This window comes from Lissotriton helveticus, chromosome 3_1 (genome assembly GCF_964261635.1).
Source record: "Lissotriton helveticus chromosome 3_1, aLisHel1.1, whole genome shotgun sequence".
Classification (NCBI taxonomy): Eukaryota; Metazoa; Chordata; class Amphibia; order Caudata; family Salamandridae; genus Lissotriton; species Lissotriton helveticus.
In genome coordinates, this window is record NC_136061.1 from 1,340,526,067 (window position 1) to 1,340,546,471 (window position 20,405).

At 49.3% G+C, this 20,405-nt stretch overlaps 1 protein-coding gene and 2 pseudogenes across 3 annotated transcripts in view; all 3 read left to right on the top strand.

The window, feature by feature from the left end:
• The window catches only part of LOC144823461 (receptor-interacting serine/threonine-protein kinase 3-like), a 1,695,550-nt gene that overhangs the window by 1,562,270 nt on the left and 112,875 nt on the right, over nucleotides 1–20,405 (top strand). For all 3 annotated transcript variants that reach the window (XM_078681992.1, XM_078681991.1, XM_078681993.1), the window contains exon 9: nucleotides 16,758–16,788. In XM_078681992.1, the coding sequence (XP_078538118.1) occupies nucleotides 16,758–16,788 (31 nt within the window). The remainder of the gene's footprint in view (nucleotides 1–16,757; nucleotides 16,789–20,405) is intronic.
• Nucleotides 8,807–10,598, top strand: LOC144825432 (18S ribosomal RNA; annotated as a pseudogene).
• On the top strand, nucleotides 11,570–11,719 carry LOC144825702 (5.8S ribosomal RNA; annotated as a pseudogene).

Genomic DNA, 20,405 nt, shown 5'->3' on the forward strand with positions numbered 1-20,405 from the left:
CTTTGCTGATTTATGATTATCTGCCCAATGTTTAACTTGATGGCCATGATAACCTAAACACAAACCCTGCTGCACCTTAAAAACTATTTCTCTGCTTCCTCCCTATCTGAATAGAATTGCAGCCGATTTTGTAATACTTTGACTTTAACTAGGATATGAGCCCTTGTGTGTAAATTGAAATTGTTGGTTTCTCCCCTTATTTCTCCCTTGTTCAAGGTATTTGTTATCTACAAAACATTGGGTAACTGATTGCCCTCCCCCACATTTGGGGGACTCATGTTTACATCTACAAAATTGTCTCTAGAAAAACCCTTTATTGTAATTCCATCACAATTCTGTTGCTGTTTGATTCTTTTTTTTTTTTTCTTTTTCTTTTTTTTTTCCTCATCTGCCTTCCCCTCCGATGAAAAAATACCAACCACCTTGCACGACATTACTGACGTGATATGTACTATTGGTGGGAGATATATGTCGAGGAAAAACGGCTGGGGGTGCGTTCTTTTGACTCCATCTAGGTATGTTTCAACCTGCTGGACCTTGTTCGGAACTGTCCTAACCCTTGGTCCAAAAGAGTAAAGGTGGCATAATCATCGGACCCGGGGGAAAAAAAAAACAAAAACCCCGGATCATCTCCAGTTGGTCAAGAGATCCCAAAATGCCAACTTTCTCTTATTTACAGATCTCTTTAGGTCTCTTTTGGAGATCTCGTATAATGATGTAAGCCATGAACAGTGTAAAGGAGGTGTCTTCTCTACCTACTGTATACATATGTGTCTTCTCGACAACAAAATTGCGTAGAAAAGAAATGACTTTTCATTGCCTTTGATATTGCCTTCTGTCCCAAAGATAACAAGTGGGAGAGTTATTGACAAAGAAGTGTTTAGTATGGAATTTAAGGTGTTTTTCACATCTTCCCAATTTTTTTTTATATTAGGACATTCTATGAACATATGTATATCACATGCATCTGCTAGGTTGCATTTATTACATTTTTTGCCTATTTGATATTTAGAGAGTTTCCGTGGTGTTAAGTATGCCCTATGTACAGAGAAAATGTGATTTCGTACAAGCCAAGAAGGCTTTACGATATTGCGTAATATCTCAAAAGAGTTTATCCACCTCTCCTCGCATGGAATCCCGATTTCTGTCCCCCATAACTCGTCCGGGAGTTTAAACTCCCCTTCGCTTTCCTCCAACAGAAGCCAGTACCATCTAGCAACTTCTTTTCCTCCAGTTGGTCGTTCTACCAATTGTTGTTCCGTATTGCTAATTTTCCCAATATTACTGTCTTTGCGGGTTTCAGATCTTGCCCAACTATCCACTTGAATATATTTAAATCTGGAAAGCCCAGGGCCTACCTGCTCATATAACTCGTCCCAAGTTATGAGTTTATTTTCTTTAAATAGTTGGCCCCATTTACTGATGCCTGCTTGTTCTATTATAGTGGACAAACTATCTTTAAGGCATAGGGGTAGCCCTGGAGAGTCCCATATTGGGGCATAGTTTGAGTAGTAAAATAGGCCCAATTTTTTCCTGATGTTAAGCCAGTTTTTGGCCCATGAGTGTAATATTTTCAATTTTATATTTTTGAAGAATGTCTGACTTCCAAACTTAAACATAAAGCCATCTGCTGCAAGATTTGTCCCCTTTAGCATGGCTCCGTACATGGATGTATTAGGTAGGTTAGATGGCATTTTAAGAAGCATTCTAGAGTAGGACATCTGAAAAGCCCATGAGTAGAACATTAAGTCCGGTAGTGCAAGGCCCCCTTTTTTTGCTGTTTGATTCTTATTAAAAAACCCCATCCTATGCTGTGCGGGACAATATTGAAACGACCGATAAGTCACTGGTAACCCACTGGCCGTGTGTGTTGTTGCTGATAGCTGTGTGGACGACATCCACTTGTAGCCCAAGTTCTCAATCCACATCGCCCCAGGTTTGTCATTGTTCAAACTGACGCAAGCTCTGAATTCATTGTTGTAGCTGAGCCACGCATTTCACCCAAAATGCATTTGTGCTTTTCTGATGATGTCCATATATTTAAACATGGCCAGTGCTCTGTCTGCATGTTTTTTACAATAAATACTTGCATAAATTAAAAATGCAGATGTCCAATTCTCTAACGATGGCGGCCATCACTGGAACTCCACAGGGAATGAAGGAGACACACTCTCTGCTCTATTGGGATCACCCGAGCGGTCCGGAGAGTGAGAGCTCTGTGCAGGTAAGAGAGGTGGTCAATATGTCAGGGTTAAAATAAAGTTACACATAAAAATAGTAAAAACAGGTTAAAATTGGTTTAACACAGTAAACAGGGTGAAAGTAAGGCACCTTACCGTAACTCACATCCATGAGACATGCTTGCTTGATACAAAGAACGTAAAGTGTAACTAAGTCTGTTGCATGTATGTTATTGGCATAGACTCTAAATATGTCTATCAGGCAGGGCCATGAAAAAGCCTAAAATAAAAATGAAAGTGATCACCTTAGTGTTAGGCAGAACCTGCAGAATTAACCATCAGGACAGTGCCACGAATAGGCCCTTAACCAATGTGAAGATAATCACAAATAATTGGCATGCCTGTTTATATTACTATGAAGTAGTACTTCAGAGTGAAGCTGCCCTCGGGTACGGGTAATGTTATACAGTGCCAAGAATGATGAGATTGGTAGTGAGAGATTTGTTAAACTGCAACAGTATATAAAATCCTGGTATGAAAGACAGCCTAGAATATATGCACACACAGTAAGAGAGGTCACGATGTCAGAGACAAGTCAATCTCAATGTGGTCATGAATCCTTTTATTCAATGTTTTGGGTTTATACTGGTAGATTGTGCAACACAGCCAACGCGTTTCGCCCATGTGGGCTTCTTCAGGGCGAGTAATGATCCAAAAGAATCCTGTAGGGTATTGGCCCAGTAAAATGAAGGAGCGCTAATTTCAGCAACGGATTCAGTTCTTAGGAAGGTCACGTTTGACTAAGGAAACGTATGGTTCAAGATCAGTAGAATCTTGAACCAGAGCGCATGGCGTATCACGCTAAACAACCACAGGCTAAGTACAGCCGGCACAACTTCACTGTCACTCCTTTTTATGTTCAAACATATATTGCTTATATTGTATTAAGGATCACCAACGGTGGCTGGTTTTGACAGGTGGGCACGTCTTCTGAGACCGATTAGGAAACATCGACTGAGTTTCCATTACAGTGTATAGAACACAGGTTTGGGTGCGGCATTGTATTCCCTGCCCCTGTAAATCTGTGTCAGAACAGCATAGAATATGTCCATCTGGGGAGGCTGCAGTGAACCTGATCAAGGGAGACTATAAGACTCACTCAAAACCAAGTATGAAAAAGTAGGCAGCAGCCTTCTGGAGCATTAGTGTTGAGCGTTATTCCAACAGAAGTACATTAGCTGCGGCCGCAATGCATCTAAAACTAGAATGAAAATGGTAACATTAATGATCCTTAAACTTACTGGGTATTGTGTAAAATAAACAGTGCCATAATACGTGATATACCTGCCAGTGATGTGGACGTATATTGCTAGGTGCCGTGAAAGTAGCACAAGCATATTACCCTTACCCCTCTATCAGAAGTCCTCCCCATCTGTTGCAAAGAAGGTGAGTGACAGTAGAATCGCGGATGCCAAAATAACTTGCACACGAGGGTGCAGATAACAAAAGAGAACTAACATGAACCCTCCATATTGAAAGAGTGTATTGTGTACAATAGTATACAGCGCAATACGCTATTCGATCATGTATACTTGTGTCAGAGGTGTTTTTCTGTAAGACATCTGCCAGGAATGGGTGCTGGGAGCGGGGGAAGCTCCTGTAGACAATGCGGTGTTGCGCTGGCTCAGGGATGCGGCTGAAGCACTACACCACCTGCTCGAAGGACCAGCTCTCAGCCACGTTCTTGACTGCGCAGTCCAGCAGTGACTTGTGCAACTGCGGTGGCCACTGGGGCGATGACGAGCCTACCAGGGGCCTGCGATATGGAGCCAGGTACAAACAGAGTTGCTTGACGGGGGCGGCGGCATGAGTGTGAAAGTCGGAATCAGGCAGAATATGGCAAACAAAAGACAACCACAACTCCCTGCGGTTGCAGTCATGCTGATTGTAATAAAAATATATACTCCTTGGAAAATGCAAGCGCGGCGTACATGAATCAGGTGCTATGCTGATACACAAGTCTGAGGCACATCTTAAAGAAAAATTGTCCACAACAGAATACCAAGTAAAAAAAAAGGTGTAATAACTCATGCAGCAGGGACAGTCCGCAGAGAGGATCTAAATCAACAAAAGGTTGGAGTAATTAGACATGCTGACGAAACAGAAACATGCATTTCTAAAAGGCACAAATGGAAACCACTGAAAAAAAGAGGAAGGATTTCAGTCCACAGTGTACATTACAGTGTGCACATGTGCTGCCCAGGCTTGACCTAAAGAGCGTTATGACGCTGCCAGCACTGGCCGCATCCTAACACTTGAAAACCTCCTGCCCCATATTTCTTTGCTAGCCCTTCCGGTCTGCCACAAAAAAAAATTGACAAAGCCAAATAGCTTATGCTTAGAACAATTTGGCTTTGCTATTGCATGTTGGAGATTTCACCTTCAACTAAGCTGTTGCTACAGAAGGGGAATAAATGGTGACTTCTGGCATGTGAATGGTGTCTCTATCTTCACAGTACCAGTACCTTTAATTTAGCTGAGCTGCATCAGTGTTGTCATGTTCTCAAACCGTACTCTCTCTGAGCACTTTTCTACACCCACAGTCCTTCTTACATTTGTTTTAACCCTGGGCAGAGTTGGCATAATGCCACTATGCATAGTTCCACGGAATTATGTAAAAAATCCTTGAAACAGGAGCCCACGTCCTGCGGCCAGCCGAGGGTCTGTGTGCCTGGTACTGGGTCCCTCATGCCTGAGCAGGCTCCCAGATCCCCCCAGCCTGGCTGGGCTGAGAAGAAGGAACCGGGCCCGGGGTGTGGGATTGGACAGTGCCTGGGGTGTGGGAGCACCTGTCCTGTGGCCTGCCAAGGGTCTGTCTGCTCAGGACAGTGGTCCTTGGTGCCCGGGGAGGCTCCCCCCTCCCTAGCCTGGCTGGGTTCAGAAGCAGGAACCAGTTCCAGGGCTCCAGCAGGTCCTGGGGTGTAGGAACCCACGTCCTGTGGCTAGCCGAGGGTCTGGGTACCCCTCATGGGGGTCCATCTGGCCAGGGCAGGCCTCCCCCACTTTGCCTGCATGTCAAGGTGCCTGCGGGCCCCAGGTCAGAGATCCCTTGGGGGCCCCTTTGCAGCCCTGTCCCCGAGACCCAGCTGAGGGCTCTGATGAGCCCCTGGGATGCAGAGCCCCTGAGCCTTGCATGGGCAGGTGGGAGCCCTCCAACGAAGGATCGGGAGGGCAGATTGGCATCCTTTGGGCCCGGCCATCTGGTCGCGCCTTCCACCTCGGTCACCTGGTCATGCGTAATGCTTTCCAATGGGTTGACCAGATGGCTGGGCTGGCCTGGAAGTCCCAAAGAGGGCTTGCCTGCCTCCCCGATCCCAGCCAGGGTTCCAGGAGGTAGGGCACCCCGTGCCCTGGGTCCCCTCTGTCACTCAGTGCTCACGGGTTACCAAAAAAAAAGGGTAGCTTTCCTCTGGATTACTAGGGACAGGGTATTCCAGAAATGGCTCCCGGGCTGGTGGTTCTCATCCGGGGACCAGATGGGTTGGGACCTTGCACTACCTATCCCCCTGTCAGGGGCTCTGTCCTCTTGCCTGCTGCGTGACAAAGTGTCCGGGACTGGTTCCATCGGTCCTGGGCAGTCCTCCCCTGGGCATCTGGGCCCGAGAGCTCTGGCCGGGTGCTCCGACCCTGGTCTCCATTCCACGACCTGGGCCCATGCCGGCCTTCCCCAGCTTGGCTGGGTTCAGAAGCATAGGCCAGGGCCCTTGGTGTCCCAGGCATGACTCCCCGTGTGGCCTGGCCCAGGACCGCTGGGCAGGCCCAGGGATCGGTTAAGCTCTGCCATGGGTCGGAAGTCCGCCGGGGACCCCATTCTCAGCCCCGGGCCTGAAGCCCAGCTGGAGTCTCCGAGCCCCTGGGACGCAGAGTGCCCACGCTCTGCAAGGACAGGCAGGACCCCTACCGTGAAGGCTCGGGGTGGGCAGATGGGCATCCTTCGGTCCCGGCCATCTGGTCGCGCCTTTCCCCTCTGCCATCTGGTCACTTGCAATGCTTTCCAATTGGGTGATCAGATGGCCGAGCCGGCCTGGAAGTCCTAATGAGGGCTCGTCCGCCTCCCCAATCCCAGCCAGGGCTCCTGTGTGTCGGGTGCCTCCGTGCCCTAGGTGGCCTTCGTCACTCGGTGCCAGCAAGAGGTGTAGCTTTCCTCCAGATTACTAGGGGCAGAGTATGCCTGAACCCCTCTCGGGCTGGCGGTTCTTAGCCAGGGACCAGATGGGCTAGGCCCAGACAACACCTCCCCACCATCCGGGGCTCCCTCCTTCGGCCCACCGCGTGGAAAAGTGCCCAGGACAGGCTCCATCGGGCCCTGGCCGGTCCTCCCTTGGGTGTCCGGGCCCAAGAGCCCCTGCTGGCTCCCCATGCCTGAGGCCCAGCTGGGGTCTCCAAACCCTGGGACACAGAGCCCCGGAGCCCAGCAGGGGCAGGCAGGAGCCCTCCCATGAAGGCTCGGGGCAGGCGGATGGGAATCCTTTGGTCCCAACCATCTGGTCGCACCTTTCCCCTTGGCCATCTGGTCGCACACAATGCTTTCCAATGGGTTGACCAGATGGCCGGGCCCGGCCAGCCTGGAACTCCCAATGAGGGCTTGTCTGCCTCCCTGATCCCAGCCAGGGCTCTAGGAGGTCGGGCACCTCCGTGCCCCGGGTCCCCTCCATCAGAGAAGGGTAGCTTTGCTCTGGATTACTAGGGGGTGGGTATGCTGAAACGCCTCTCGGGGTCCCTCCTTCGGCCTGCCAAGTGGCAAAGTGCCTGGGACACGCTTCACCAGACCCCGGACGGTCCTCCCCTGGTTGTCCAGGCCTGAGAGCGCATGCGGGCTCCCCGAGCCCCTGGGACGCAGAGCCCCTGAGCCCTGCAAGGGCAGGTGGGACCCCTACGGTGAAGGCTCGGGCAGGCAGATGGGCATCCTCGGGCCCAGCAATCTGGTTGCGCCTTTCCCCTCATCCATCTGGTCACGTGCTATGCTTTCCAATGGGGTGACCACGTCTGGGCCGGCCTGAAAGTCCCGATGAGGGGTTCTCTGCCTCTCTGATCCCAGCCTGGGCTCGAGGAGGTCAGGCGTGTCCACGCCTAGGGTCCCCTTAGTCTTGCGGTGAGCATGGGTTACCAGAAAGGGGGTACCTTTCCTCCAGATTACTAGGGACAGGGTACCCCAAAACCCCTCACGGTCCTCAGCCAGCAGCCAGACGGGCCAGGATGCCCCTCTAGCCAGGGGTCCGTCCTCGATCCTGCCACGCTGCCGGGTGCCAGGGACGGGGTCCTGCGGGCCAGAGGAGGCTTTCCCTGCACCTTTGGGCCCGGGAGCCCTGGCTGGGTCTGGGACTCTGGTCAGATGCTCCAGCCCTATTCCCCCGCCTGCCACTATACGAAGGGCCAGAGATAGGGGTCCGTCTGTCCCATGCAGACCTCCCCCGCTTTGACTACTTGTCAAGGTGTCCACGGGCCCAGGTTTGGAGGGCCCCCCAGCTCCCCCCTCGCGGCCCCATGGATGAGGCCCAGCTGAGGCCCCGGGCCTCTGACCCCCCATGCCTCACCTCCTGCTTACCCTTCCATTAGGGCACAGAGCGACCAGATGACTGCACTTCGAGCTTGGCTATCTGGTCGTGCCTCTCCCCTCGGCCATCTGCTCGCACCTATCCCCTCGGCCATTTGTCGCACGCAATGCTTTCCAATGGGGTGACCAGATGGCAGGGCTCATTTGCCTCCCCGATGCCAGCAAGGGATCCAGGATGTTGGGCTGTTTCGCACCTTGGGTCCCCTTTGTCACTCAGTGTGTATGGATTACAAGAAAGGGGGTTAATTATCCTACGGAATACTAGGGAGAGGGTCAGTCAGGGGAAGGCAGGACCCAGGTCTGCCCGCTGGGTCCACACCTGCCTCTCATCCCCTTCCCAATAGGCCTTTCCTCCGAGCCTGATCACCCCAGGAGCAGGCAGGGACGCGAAGCGGAATCCCTTGTGCAGGGCGGCCTGCAAGGGGAGGCCCTGGCCATACGCTGATAGATTGGGCACTCTCGGGCTGTTTAGGGATGGACTGCTTGGCCATCCTCTGCTGTTGTTTCAAGCAAAGAGCTTCCACCCAGCATGGACCTTCTGACTCAAGGGCCTTTCTTTGGCGGGAGGTCCTTTACCTTACCTAGCAGTACGAAGGCTGAGCAGCCCCGGCAGCTTGTGCCCGCCAGTTGTCCAACCAGAGCGAAAGGGGTTGGGTGGCACCAGGCCCTTGTTGCTGACGTCCGGCAGGCCTGTAATCCCCATGTGTCTCTGCCCAGCACATTTCGGCAGCAGCTCTGAACAACCATTCCGAGGAGTGCTGCCATCACCAGGCTTCGACACCCCTGTAGCTCTCTCAGGCTGCACCTCGGCTTGCCTCTTCCTTTCGGTGGGAGACAGCTGGGCCTGCCGGTGCCAGTGCGACTGCACCTCTCCACCCCTCCAACAAGCTCTTCTGCCCAGGCGGGCTGGCTCCTTCACCTAGCAGGTTCCCGAGAGGGAGGGGTGTGTGAAGGTTGTTGGTCGGGGAGATGGGCATGCGGCTCCCGAACCCACCCCGTCAGCAGGTGCGGCTACCTGGTTGATCCTGCCAGTAGCATATGCTTGTCTCACAGATTAAACCATGCACATGTAAGTACACACGGCAAGCACAGTGAAACTGCAAATGGCTCACTAACTAATTTATGGTTCCTTTGATCGCTCCATCTGTTACTTGGATAACTGTGGTAATTCTAGAGCCAATGCTTGCCGACAAGCGCTGACCTCCCGGGATGCGTGCATTTATCAGACCAAGACCAATCCGTGCTCACCCGGCCGCTTTGGTAACTCTAGAGAACCTCGGGCCGAACCCACGTCCCCGTGACGGCGACAATACATTCGGATGTCTTCCCTAATAACTTTCAATGGTACTTTCTGTGCCTACCATGGTGACCACTGATAACGGGGAATCAGGGTTAGATTCTAGAGAGAGAGCCTGAGAAACGGCTACCACATCCATCCAAGGAAAGCAGCAGGCATGCAAATTACCCACTCCCGACTCAAGGAGGTAGTGACGCAAAATAACAATACAGGACACTTTTGAGGCCCTGTAGTCGGAATGAGTACATTGGAGGGCAAGTCTGCTGCCAGCAGCAGAGGAAATTCCAGCTCCAATAGAGTATATTAAAGGTTCTGCAGTTAAAAAGCTCATAGTTGGATCTTGGGATCAAGCTGGCGGTCCGCCTCCGCCGCGAGGTGAGCTACCCCCTGTTCCAGCCCCTGTCTCTTGGCACCCCTGTTAATGCTCTTGACTGAGTGTCCTGTGTGTCCGAAATGTTTACTTTGAATAAATTAGAGTGTTCAAAGCAGGCTGGTCGCCTGAATACTTCAGTTAGGAATAATGAAATAGACTCCGGTCCTATTTTGTTTTTCAGAACTGAGCCCATGATTAAGAGAGACGGCCGGGGGCATTCGTATTGTGTCGCTAGAGGTGAAATTCTTTGACCGGCGCAAGACGAACTAAAGTGAAAGCATTTGCCAACACTGTTTTAATTAATCAGGATTGAAAGTTGGAGGTTTGAAGACAATCAGATACCGTTGTTGTTCCGACCATAAACGATGCCGGCTAGCGATCCGGCAGTGTTATTCCCATGACCCGCCGAGCAGCTTCCGGGAAACCAACGTCTTTGGGTTCCGGGGGGAGTGTGGTTACAAAGCTGAAACTTAAAGGAATTGGCAAAAGGGCACCATTAGAAGTGGAGCCTGTGGCTTAATTTGACTCAACACAGGAAACATCACCCGGCCCGGACACGGAAAGGATTGACAGATTGATTGCTCTTTCTCTATTCTGTGGGTGGTGGTTCATGGCCGTTCCTAGTTGGTGGAGTGATTTGTCTGTTTAATTCTGATAACGAATGAGACTGCTCCATGCTAACTAGTTAAGCTACCCCCAGCAGTCTGCGTCCAACTTCTTAGATGGACAAGTGGTGTTCAGCCTCACAAGATCGAGCAATAACAGGTCTGTGATGCCCTGAGATGTTCGGGGCTGCACGCATACTACACTGAACGGATCAGCGTATGTCTACCCTTCGCCAACAGGTGCGGGTAACCCACTGAACCCCATTTGTGATAGGGATTGCAATTACTTCCCGTGAACAAGGAATTCCCAGTAAGTGTGGTCATAAGCTTGCGTTGATTAAGTCCCTGCCCTTTCTACACACCGCCCATCGTTTTTACCGATTGGATGGTTTAGTGAGGTCCTCGGATTTGCCCCGCTGGGGTCAGCAACGGCCCTGGCGGAACATCGACAAAACAATCAAACTTGACTATCTAGAGGAAGTAAAAGTCGTAACAAGGCTTCCGTAGGTGAACCTGCAGAAGAACAGCGGAGCAGCCCGAGCGACGGACAGTGCCAGCCCGAAAACCTCAGCCGTCCCCTGCAAGCACACGCTTGGTACAAGACCCGGCCCTGCCCTCATGCACCCTGGCCAGCAGAACTGTCCTTGGCTGCATGGGGTGCTTGGGTAAGGACCAGGCCTCAGCAGGTCTTCCTCTGCCAGGGAGGACCAGACTGACTGAGGAACAGGTAATGAGGGGCAGCCCCAGCCCCTGTCCCTCTCTCTGGGAGGGGCACAGCAGTGGTCCCTCCCGATAAAGAACCCACGCTCACCCGGCATGACCCCCGAGGTAGTAGGTAAACTGAATGGCAGTGCCTCCCCTGGCTGGGACCACCCTGAAAGACCCTGTTGCCCTGGGCCCCCTGTGCCCGAGTCCCAGCCCGTCTGTGCTTCGGGTGACCTAGGAGCAGCCATTCTCGTGCAGCAGGGCAGCTTAGAGGAGAAGGAGCTGAGGGCCTGCGAGGGGACCGATGCACTCAGTGGGAGAAGTGCGAGATGGGGAGCGGCCTGGCTCTACCCCGGCAGTGCCTCTGACCCAAGCAAGGGTAGGGTGGGCTTCCCACCAACCTGCTGGCACGGCTCGGGCTGCATGGTGAAAAACGTCTGACGTGCAGGTGGGGCGACCCTCTCTCATTGCCGGGTACCCGATTTGGCCAGGTCTCTTGCAGCCGGGCCGAGAGGTTTAAGACTCGCGCAGTCCCTCCCCATTACCCCGGGAGGGACTGGTAGTGGTGGGGCTGCTGCCTTTTCCTGTCACTATGGGAACCCCCCTCGCCTGTGGGTGGGCGGGGGACTCCTGGGTCGAGCGCCTGGTAATGCTTTTTTCTCCCAATGGTGCAGTCTGACTCCCAGAGGGGAAGCTTGAACGGGGCGCCAGGGCCTTCTCGCCGTGCGGGTGGTGGATGGACGGCGTCACCTTCCTCCCACCTCTCCTGGGCCCGCAGATATGCAAATATTTTCAAAAAGTTGCCTGTGACTCGGCTCGCGCGTCAATGAAGAGTGCAGCAGGTTGCGAGAATTAATCTGAATTGCAGGACACATTGATCATCGACACTTCGAACGTACCTTGCGGGCCCGGGTTCCTCCCGGGGCTATGCCTGTCTGAGGGTCGGTCAATAGTGAGAGGGTTTAAAGAGACTGTCAGGTTTTCCCCTCATGCCATAACCTTAATTGAACTGCCGTCATAGTACGAGGCAAGGAAGAAGGCGGGGGGGGGGGAAGTCAGGTAATCACCGCCACTGCCCCCAGAACTTTGCTTGTAAAAGCGCAGAGAAAAAGTCACCCTACCTAAGGACGGCTGGCCCGCTGAAGTCTCCGCTGCTGAGCTGTGCTTCCGAGGCGGTCTGACAGAGTCCACAGGCCCCGCTGAGGAGTTCTAGAGATAGGCGAGGGGGCCCCTTCTAGTCAGCAGAGCGTCCGTTCCCCTGGGGTCGCATCGCGGGAGTACGTGAATCCTGCCGCCCAGCGAGCGCCGGAAGAAGGGGGCGGGAAGCAGAGGAGGCCGGCCCGTGTTCAGTACCCTCCCTCTCTGATGAGCGAGAGGAGGGCGGGGACACAAGTCCGAGAGCAACGCTGAGTGAATCGCTGTGCAATCCTGGCGCGGACAGCTGCTAGGATCCTGCAGCGTGAGGGCCAGGGACAGATTAATGCTACAGAAGCACGAGTTGAGCGAGCGGACAGAAAGTTATCCGGCAGAACCCTGGTAAGACAGTTGAAGTGTGAGTGGGAGCCCCGGGTGCTGAGAGGGCCTCACTGCCGCCAACAGAGTTGATAGGGTTCTGCTGAAAGACACGGAGGAGTGAAACCAAGACAGGGGGGGGAAGGCATTTGAAACCATACTACTTTCCACACAGTCTGCAGAAGAGGAAAGTTACGGGGCAGGAAAGTGCCCCTTGTGTGAGAACTGCCGAATACACCAGGGTGATGTTGAAAAACTGAGGAAAGCTGTCTGCTGAATTTATTGCCTCAGGGGAAAATAATTTCTGGAGTAATTTACTTGCTTTCTTGCCTGATAATTCAAATTGAGCCGCATTTGTGTGAAAAATGTATGAATGTTAATGGTGGAGGCCTAGTTATGGTGACAAAGTACAGCAGAACTGTCTAGAGCCTACTTCACTTTCAGATAAGGGAGGGGGAATAGTGAACTGAGTTTACTACACTGCTTTCCAATCAAATAAATGTTTTGACTACGCAAGATTTGCCAGAGAACCAAAATCCTAGGAAACTGGGAAAGATTATAAAAGCAAGTAATTCAAATGTACTGTCATAAATGTAAATGTGATACTGATTTTGCAACTGAGGAAGATACAAGAAACTAGCCAAAAGAGAATATAAAGATTTTCTACTTTTCTAAACACGGTGTGGTGTTTCCTTTTTGGTGGATGGGCATTGGGTTACTGTGAAAGATGCGATGCAAGTGGAACACTATTGCCTTGGGGAAGTTCTTTCCACTCTGTGCCAGGCTACCCTATGTGGACTGGTAACCCCAGGTCCAACAGCCAGAATTTGGTCATACAAAGGATTTAGAAGTTTGTTGAGGTGTCCCCCCAAATAGCAACAATATGAATACTTTCAGGGCCAAAGTAAAGTCATATTTCCATTGCTCTTTCAAACCCCTTCTCTACAGAGAGGAAGTTTCCACTTATTTTTCAAGAGCATACAAGGGGTCAGGTTCACCCTTGTGTCTCTGCTGGTTCCTCATGTTCAAAGGCATGATGATGTCAACAACATCCCTCTAACAGAAAATATTATCCATCTGGAAAAGATCAATAAGTGACAAGTAGGCACTCAAGTTTGTGAAAAATTGAATTTCATCGCCTTCTGCCCCCGCCACCCCAGCTTTCCTCCAAGTTATAAGCTAATTTCCACTTTAATAGTTTGTATTTCATCAAGAAAGCAGCCTTCCAACAAGGTATAAGAGAGATATGGGTTAAAATGGTCTTGTGTGGCTGGTTTGAGAAAAGACTCTTTGGTACAGAACACTAAAGGAAAATACTTATCTGTCTTGGATTGGTGCTGTCCAGTCTCCTTCTGAAGGTGTGGATCAAGACTTCAGGAGGTAATTTCAATAGTGATAAAGCGATACTCCATGACTTCAGTCATTGGCAGGGAACCTTACCTTCATGTTTCACTGTAAAGCTGGAGCAGAAATTCCTATAGTTCCCATATGGGTACACTACCAGCATTAGGTGCAACTTTTAGGTTTGACATACTACCAATAGATCGCGAAAGAATTGCTGGTTCATCAGACACATTAGGGAATGCACTTACTATTTACAGGAAGAACTGGATAATTCAGGTGCCAATAGCTTTGAAGCCTTGGAAAACTCATGGCTAGTCTTCGCGATAGTCAAGGACAATGGCTTACTGTCTCATTGTCCCTGAGTCATAAATCGTACTGCCTCAGCAGCTCAGAGAATCCATGTCAAGACACACAGAGCGGATCAGTGTTCTGCACGAGAGGCTGCAGATCTTACAAGGACAATTATCTGCCTGCCGAAAAGTCAGTCTACCTGAAATATCAATCCTTGCAGGTGTTAAGAGCATTATATCATATACAGCACTACCCTCTTTGTTCACAATCCTTGAATGCTTACGCCCCATTAAAGGAATTCATGCAAGGTTCTGACCTTTCAAGAGTCCTGGTTATTCTTTAGGACTTTTTATAGATTTATGTAGTGGCTTCAAACTTTCTTTACAAATGAACTACAACCAGAGCCTTTGTGGTGATGTTTGATATGACTTTTCAGTTATTGATGAGCAGGTGTGGTGGGAACTACATTGGTTTAAGAATGAAATGTGTGTCTGAGTTCCGTGCCTGGTCGTCTGCCATGGTTGTGAACATTGGTTTTGCCATGATTTTCAACCACTGTGCATCAGAAAAACTCCTCCACTAGTGAGACTTGCAGCATGATTAGTGCCCTGGATGCTGCAATATTTCTTCTGCGACCCTGGTTAAGGCACAGAGCACAGGTTTAATGGTGCCTTCTTTCCTTGAGTCGGCCTCATCCAGTGCTCTGTGGCTTCCCCCTTTTTAGGAGGAGCCAACTCCCACCACTGTAGCAGGCCACTATGGGTGACATCACTGCCCCTGCTTTCCTTGTGTGTATGGCTCACTTCACCAAATATGTCATGAATAAAATATATCAATTCAGCACTTCGATTGCCACTCGTAATCTTTGGGATTTTAACACTTATTACATTAACCTAATTAAAAAACATAATCAACTTGAGAAACATAATTTGTTTTTAAACTTTCTGTGTGAGGTACATTTTTATAAAGAAGCATACTTTAAACTAATGAATGGACAATTGACCTCCTTCACCCTTAAAGTAGAAGAGGTTTTGGAGAGTGATACCTTTGCATAAACTAACTTTCCAAACAGAAAACACCTTTATGTGCAGCACACACACTTTGTCTAACTGAACCTAACCATATAGAAAGCATATGAAAACCACACACATATCTTTCTTAATCTTAAATCATACATGATGATGGCACTGTATCCCAGTTATTGTGAATGAACAGCCCTTTTGTGCTAGGAGAGCCACCCGGTACTCAAAGGAGTGCAAGTTAAAGGGCCTGAGCTCTTGGACTTTAAATGTCCTGTACCACCACATAGCCTGGGTTGAATGTCATTAGCCACCCTCACAAGCAAGCATTGGCAAAGCCAATAGATCTCAACTCTGGGACCTATTGGCTTTGCTAATGGCTTTTAATGATAATCTACAGTGTTGGAGTGAAAAGAAAAATACTTTTTCTTGATGTTGTATATTGTTAAAAAAACAAATAGAAATCAAGGCACGAAGCCTCAACTTGTTGCATCATTGCTTGGCGAGAGCGTGCATTACAGTGCATGTGTTGGCCAGTAAAATGATCCAGGCTCTCTTTTCTTTGTTTTTTATATCACAGACACCACTTGGATGGGTAAATAAAAAAAATCAAGGTTCTTTGGGCGAATGTACAATAAATAAAAAAAAATAGACAGCAGGAATGGGATGCCAGTGAATTAGCAGATGGGGATGTGGTTTGGTGTGGAGGAGGAGAGGCAAAAAACAGCATAAGGGAAAAATGAACATGGAGGTGGAGAAACATTGTGCAGGAACACAATAAAGTGGGTGGCGGATAGAGGAAACAGAGCACTGTCGTTGGGGGAGAAGAATTGGACAGAGGAAGGAGTAATGAAGGATGACCAGAATATGGGGAGCAGCGTAATCAAAAAAATAAAAAAATAGTTCTCTAAAAGTAAGCAATGGAAGGACACAACTGAGCGAAATAAAGAAGATGGTAAAAAGCTATGCTCCAGGGGAGGTACAAACACAAGCTGGTCAAGGCAAGTCATCAATTAAGAAGACAGGAAATTAGAATGACAATAAAGCCAATTAAATCCCACCAATGTCAGGCTTTAAGCCTACTGTAAGTTCTTGGTAAGCCCACAATAGGTATTTTTCAGCCAGAAATCTGTGCTGTCTTTTATGCTAGACCTGATTCGGGGGTCCTTCGGACATTGAAGGCCATACCTGATTACAAATAGGAAGGTAAAAATATGGAGCGCCTCCCACAGACTTGCATGATTGTTGAGTTCACCGGAGAAAAACACAGAACTAACGAGAGAAAATGTGCACAGGACAATGAAGTATAATTTTTCGTCACATCACCAATACCATGTGAAAGGCAGCTTTTTTATCCAGTAAAATATGCCCATGACATGTAACGAGAAAATGACTGTATTGAGGGAAATGTTTTCAAAAGTTATTATAAAAAATGCATTCAATCAATCATGTATAAAGTATAAAACTGAGATCTAACTAATTCCAAAATAGTGGACGTGTCAGGAATCTCAGAGCTATTTTTAACCAAAGTCTTACACTGATACATGTTTTGAGCTGAAGTCTGCCTTTTAATAGCTTCCTGCTTAGTATACACCGCCTCCCCCCACCGCACACCTCCACCCACTGAGGAAACTGTGTATTCAAACAATGAGGAATACTAAAGGATTCACTTCCCATACTCAGTAGGTCAAGTTCCCTGGTGTTTGTCACTATGATCTGAAATACAAGTTAACTTTCTGAATGATTCCTCACACAATACGTACTTTAAAGTAGTACACAAGTTGAGAATAGACTGACGATTTTTTTTTCCATTGCAGGCTGGCACAGGAGTTCCTGGCACAGGATCAAGTGAGTCCCTATTTGTTGCTATGTTTTGGTAATGGTAGTTAAATAGCTCGGACTCAGCTCATGGAGCAACAGAATACTACAGATAAAGTTGGGGGTAGGGAATGAGTCCAAATTGCGTACATAAGTGGTATGTTTAGTTCTCCATCATTGTTAGGTTTTTACTTTGAAGAAAATGTATATTAGTCTGACAAGCATCATCACATCCAGTGTATATTTTCAGTGTTCTCTGATTCTCCTTTTTTTAGAAATGGTTGGGATTCCTGCCCCAAAGACAGGACTGGAAAAGTGTTCCCAGAACAAATCTGTTGCCTCTTACTCACCCGCCATCCTCCAGACTTGTGGCTTTGCCAGTGCTTAATTTGAGCAGTTGGTTTCTGATGCTCAACACTGACACTTAATTGTCAACACCAGTGCTTATGACAATCTGCAACATGGTGGCACTGTTTCTCTAATCTAGAGAGGAGGTCAACAACAGTTGTTCATTTATTCAATATACATAAAAAATCACTAATACTTGCTGCTAAAGCCATTCTCATAACTTTAGGAGCCTGAAATAGTCAGAATTTTCATAATTGTAGTAGTGGGACGGTTAGTAGTAGTGTTGTACGTCTACTTGGCAGTGCTGACAGAGGCAATAGGCGATGCACGTGGAAGTTGGCCTCCTGATGAGGGTCTTGACACTAAGGGGTCCATTAGGATGTCGGGTGGTGGCACCACCGTGGTGCCGGGGGTGTGGAAAAATGTATTTTCCTGCCCGCGAGCAGCGGTACTCACGTCCGCCATATTAGTATGACCAAACATAGACCAATTCCCGTCCGCCACAGTGTGACGCGCACTGCCATCAAAGTGCGCCTGCCATCGCGGCGGTGGGAGCCAATGACGTCAGCCCTGCTCTACCAATTAGGATGCCCCAAACAAGCAGACGCACCGCAGCGGAGACACCGCTCAACCAGAGACGGCCGAATCTCAACAGCGGAGCTCGAAAGCAGACTCCCAGTCCACACCACCCGGTCAACACCGCCATGGACCCAGCTCTACACGTTTCTCTGGTGCTGTACCTGCAAATACACAAACACAATGCACGGGCTGACAGAGGGTCCAAATCCACATCAGACACCCTGATGGGGACAGGAACACATCCACAAGGGCACCCACACATGACCCACCTGCCACCAAGTCACCCCTCTGCATCCTGGACACACATCTACAGTGATCTTGCAGCAATGTCCCGGTCACGTCAAAGCAGCGGAGAACACAAGGGAATACATACGCACAATGCAGAAGGCAGGGCCAGTCCAAGTCATGGGCAGGGCACAAAGCCCACAGAGCCACACCTCCTCCCACCACACATTAGCACACCCCATGAAGACACATGCCATGTGCCCATCTTGTGCACTACCATGCACAACAACAAACCAGGTCAAATGACACCCTGCACCACACAACAAACAACAAGGGAAACAGCCACAGTAGGAGTGGCTGCACAGGAACACACAGCACAGTAGCACAGGGCCAGGGAAACACACACACCACACCACAACACCACCACACTCATGGAAACGAACATGAGTACAAGCACCAAATGAACACATGCAAGGAACAAACATACAAATGGACACACAGCCTGCATAGTCACACATACATACCACAGACTGACACACAGACACATACTCACCCCAAATGCCAACAGCAATTGAGCACAACAAATAGGAAAGCCAAAGTGGGATGCACACAAATGGAAGGCCATGTAGACACACAACAAGCATGTGCACATCACATGCAAGACAAGAAATACAGACCACCCCCCTCAGACCATCAAACAACACATGGCTGGTACAGTCAGTGAAGTCAAACAAAAGGCACCACAGTGCAACAACACATGTGACAGCAAGGCAAACCAGGTATAGGCACAAGGATGAAAGGAAGGCCCGGAAGTCAAACTGGGAAGAACCACACATGCATACAACCACCTCACAGGAGTATACCAGCTGCACAACACACATGGCCCATTGACACACTCCATGGCTGTAAAACACCAGGAGGAATGCACACACATACCCCCCTCACACCAGAAGCACACAACACCAGTGCCAAACACACTGAAGGCTGCCAATACTTCCAGTCCATACACACACAAACAAATACACACCCTGGGTGTAGCCACAAACATCACACACATACAGGGATGCCAGAACAAATGTCTGCAGAAACACAACACACAAACACATAACCCAACTGAAACACACACAGAACCACAACAAAACAGACATACCCTCTTAGTCAAACAGTGGAAATGCAATGGGAGCACATACACAACTGTAGTGCACAACCTCATCACTAAGGAACAATGCACACACAACATACCACAATACACACACAAGAAGTGCACCATCACAGAACAACACAGTCACATCAAACAAACAACAGATGCACATGCAAAAAAATCACAAAGCAAACACTGCAGGACTTTAGGGGATGCACATCAGGCAATGATAAGGCAACATACACACAGCACTGTACGCACAGCAAGCAGTGTGTGCACACCATGCATACCAGTCACACACAGACATGAGTGACACAGCATCAACCAACACAACACTAATCAGCACAGCACAAACACAACAGCACACCCAGGAAGTGAAGCAATACCACAGCCAACACACATACATCCAACAAAACAACAACAGATGCACAAATCTGCGATACAAAGGTGGAATCAACTTGACCAGAGGACTGGGAAGCACACACAGCTGAACAGCAGATGAGCAACCATGACTGCCAAACAGCACAAGAACATCACAAATAAACAATTGGGGAAATATCCTAAGTGGCACATAGCTCCTGGCCAAAGAACTGCACCACACAGCACAATGTCACAAATGAAGTGAGAAGGAGGCACATACACACACACATACAAACCAAGGGGACAGCCGACATCAAAGTGAAGTACACATACCACTGTGGAACCCTTCCTGGCCTTTCCCTGTGAAGTGTCCACTCCTGGGCACCCCCAAGGTGAAGCCAGGCATCCTAGCGCTGTTGGGGCCATTGTGGAGATTAAGCAAGCTATTGCCCAGAGTTGCAGAGTGGGACCCATGCTTAGAATAGGCACCGAGGTGAGAATTATCAGGTCCGGGGAAATTGAGCCCAAGACCCGCCGAGGCGGGAATTGAACCCTGGTCCGGGCCAGACCTCTGCATGAGGGTCTGCCGCTCTAACCATTGAGCTACACTTCTCCACACTTTGGCAGGCAAAAAGGCACCACTTGACACCAATGCATGAGAAAACACAACCACAATGGCAGTGTGGAGCAGCAGGACTGCACAGTCTACACAAACAGAATCAAGACACATGGATGATCAACAAAATACAATACTGACGTGCCAGTCACACACACTGCATACTCACAAGTGACAAAAAAACAAGTATGAGTCAAACAGAACTGCATGGACACACCAACACACTGCACAGTGCACAACATACAACTCACAAATGTGCAGACAACCACATCCACAGGGCTGAACAAACCAAACAACAGGTACACAACTCCTGGGTGACACGTGTGTGGTTGGCAATGCAGGGGCACACACACATCAACACTCCCTACAAAGTCACCC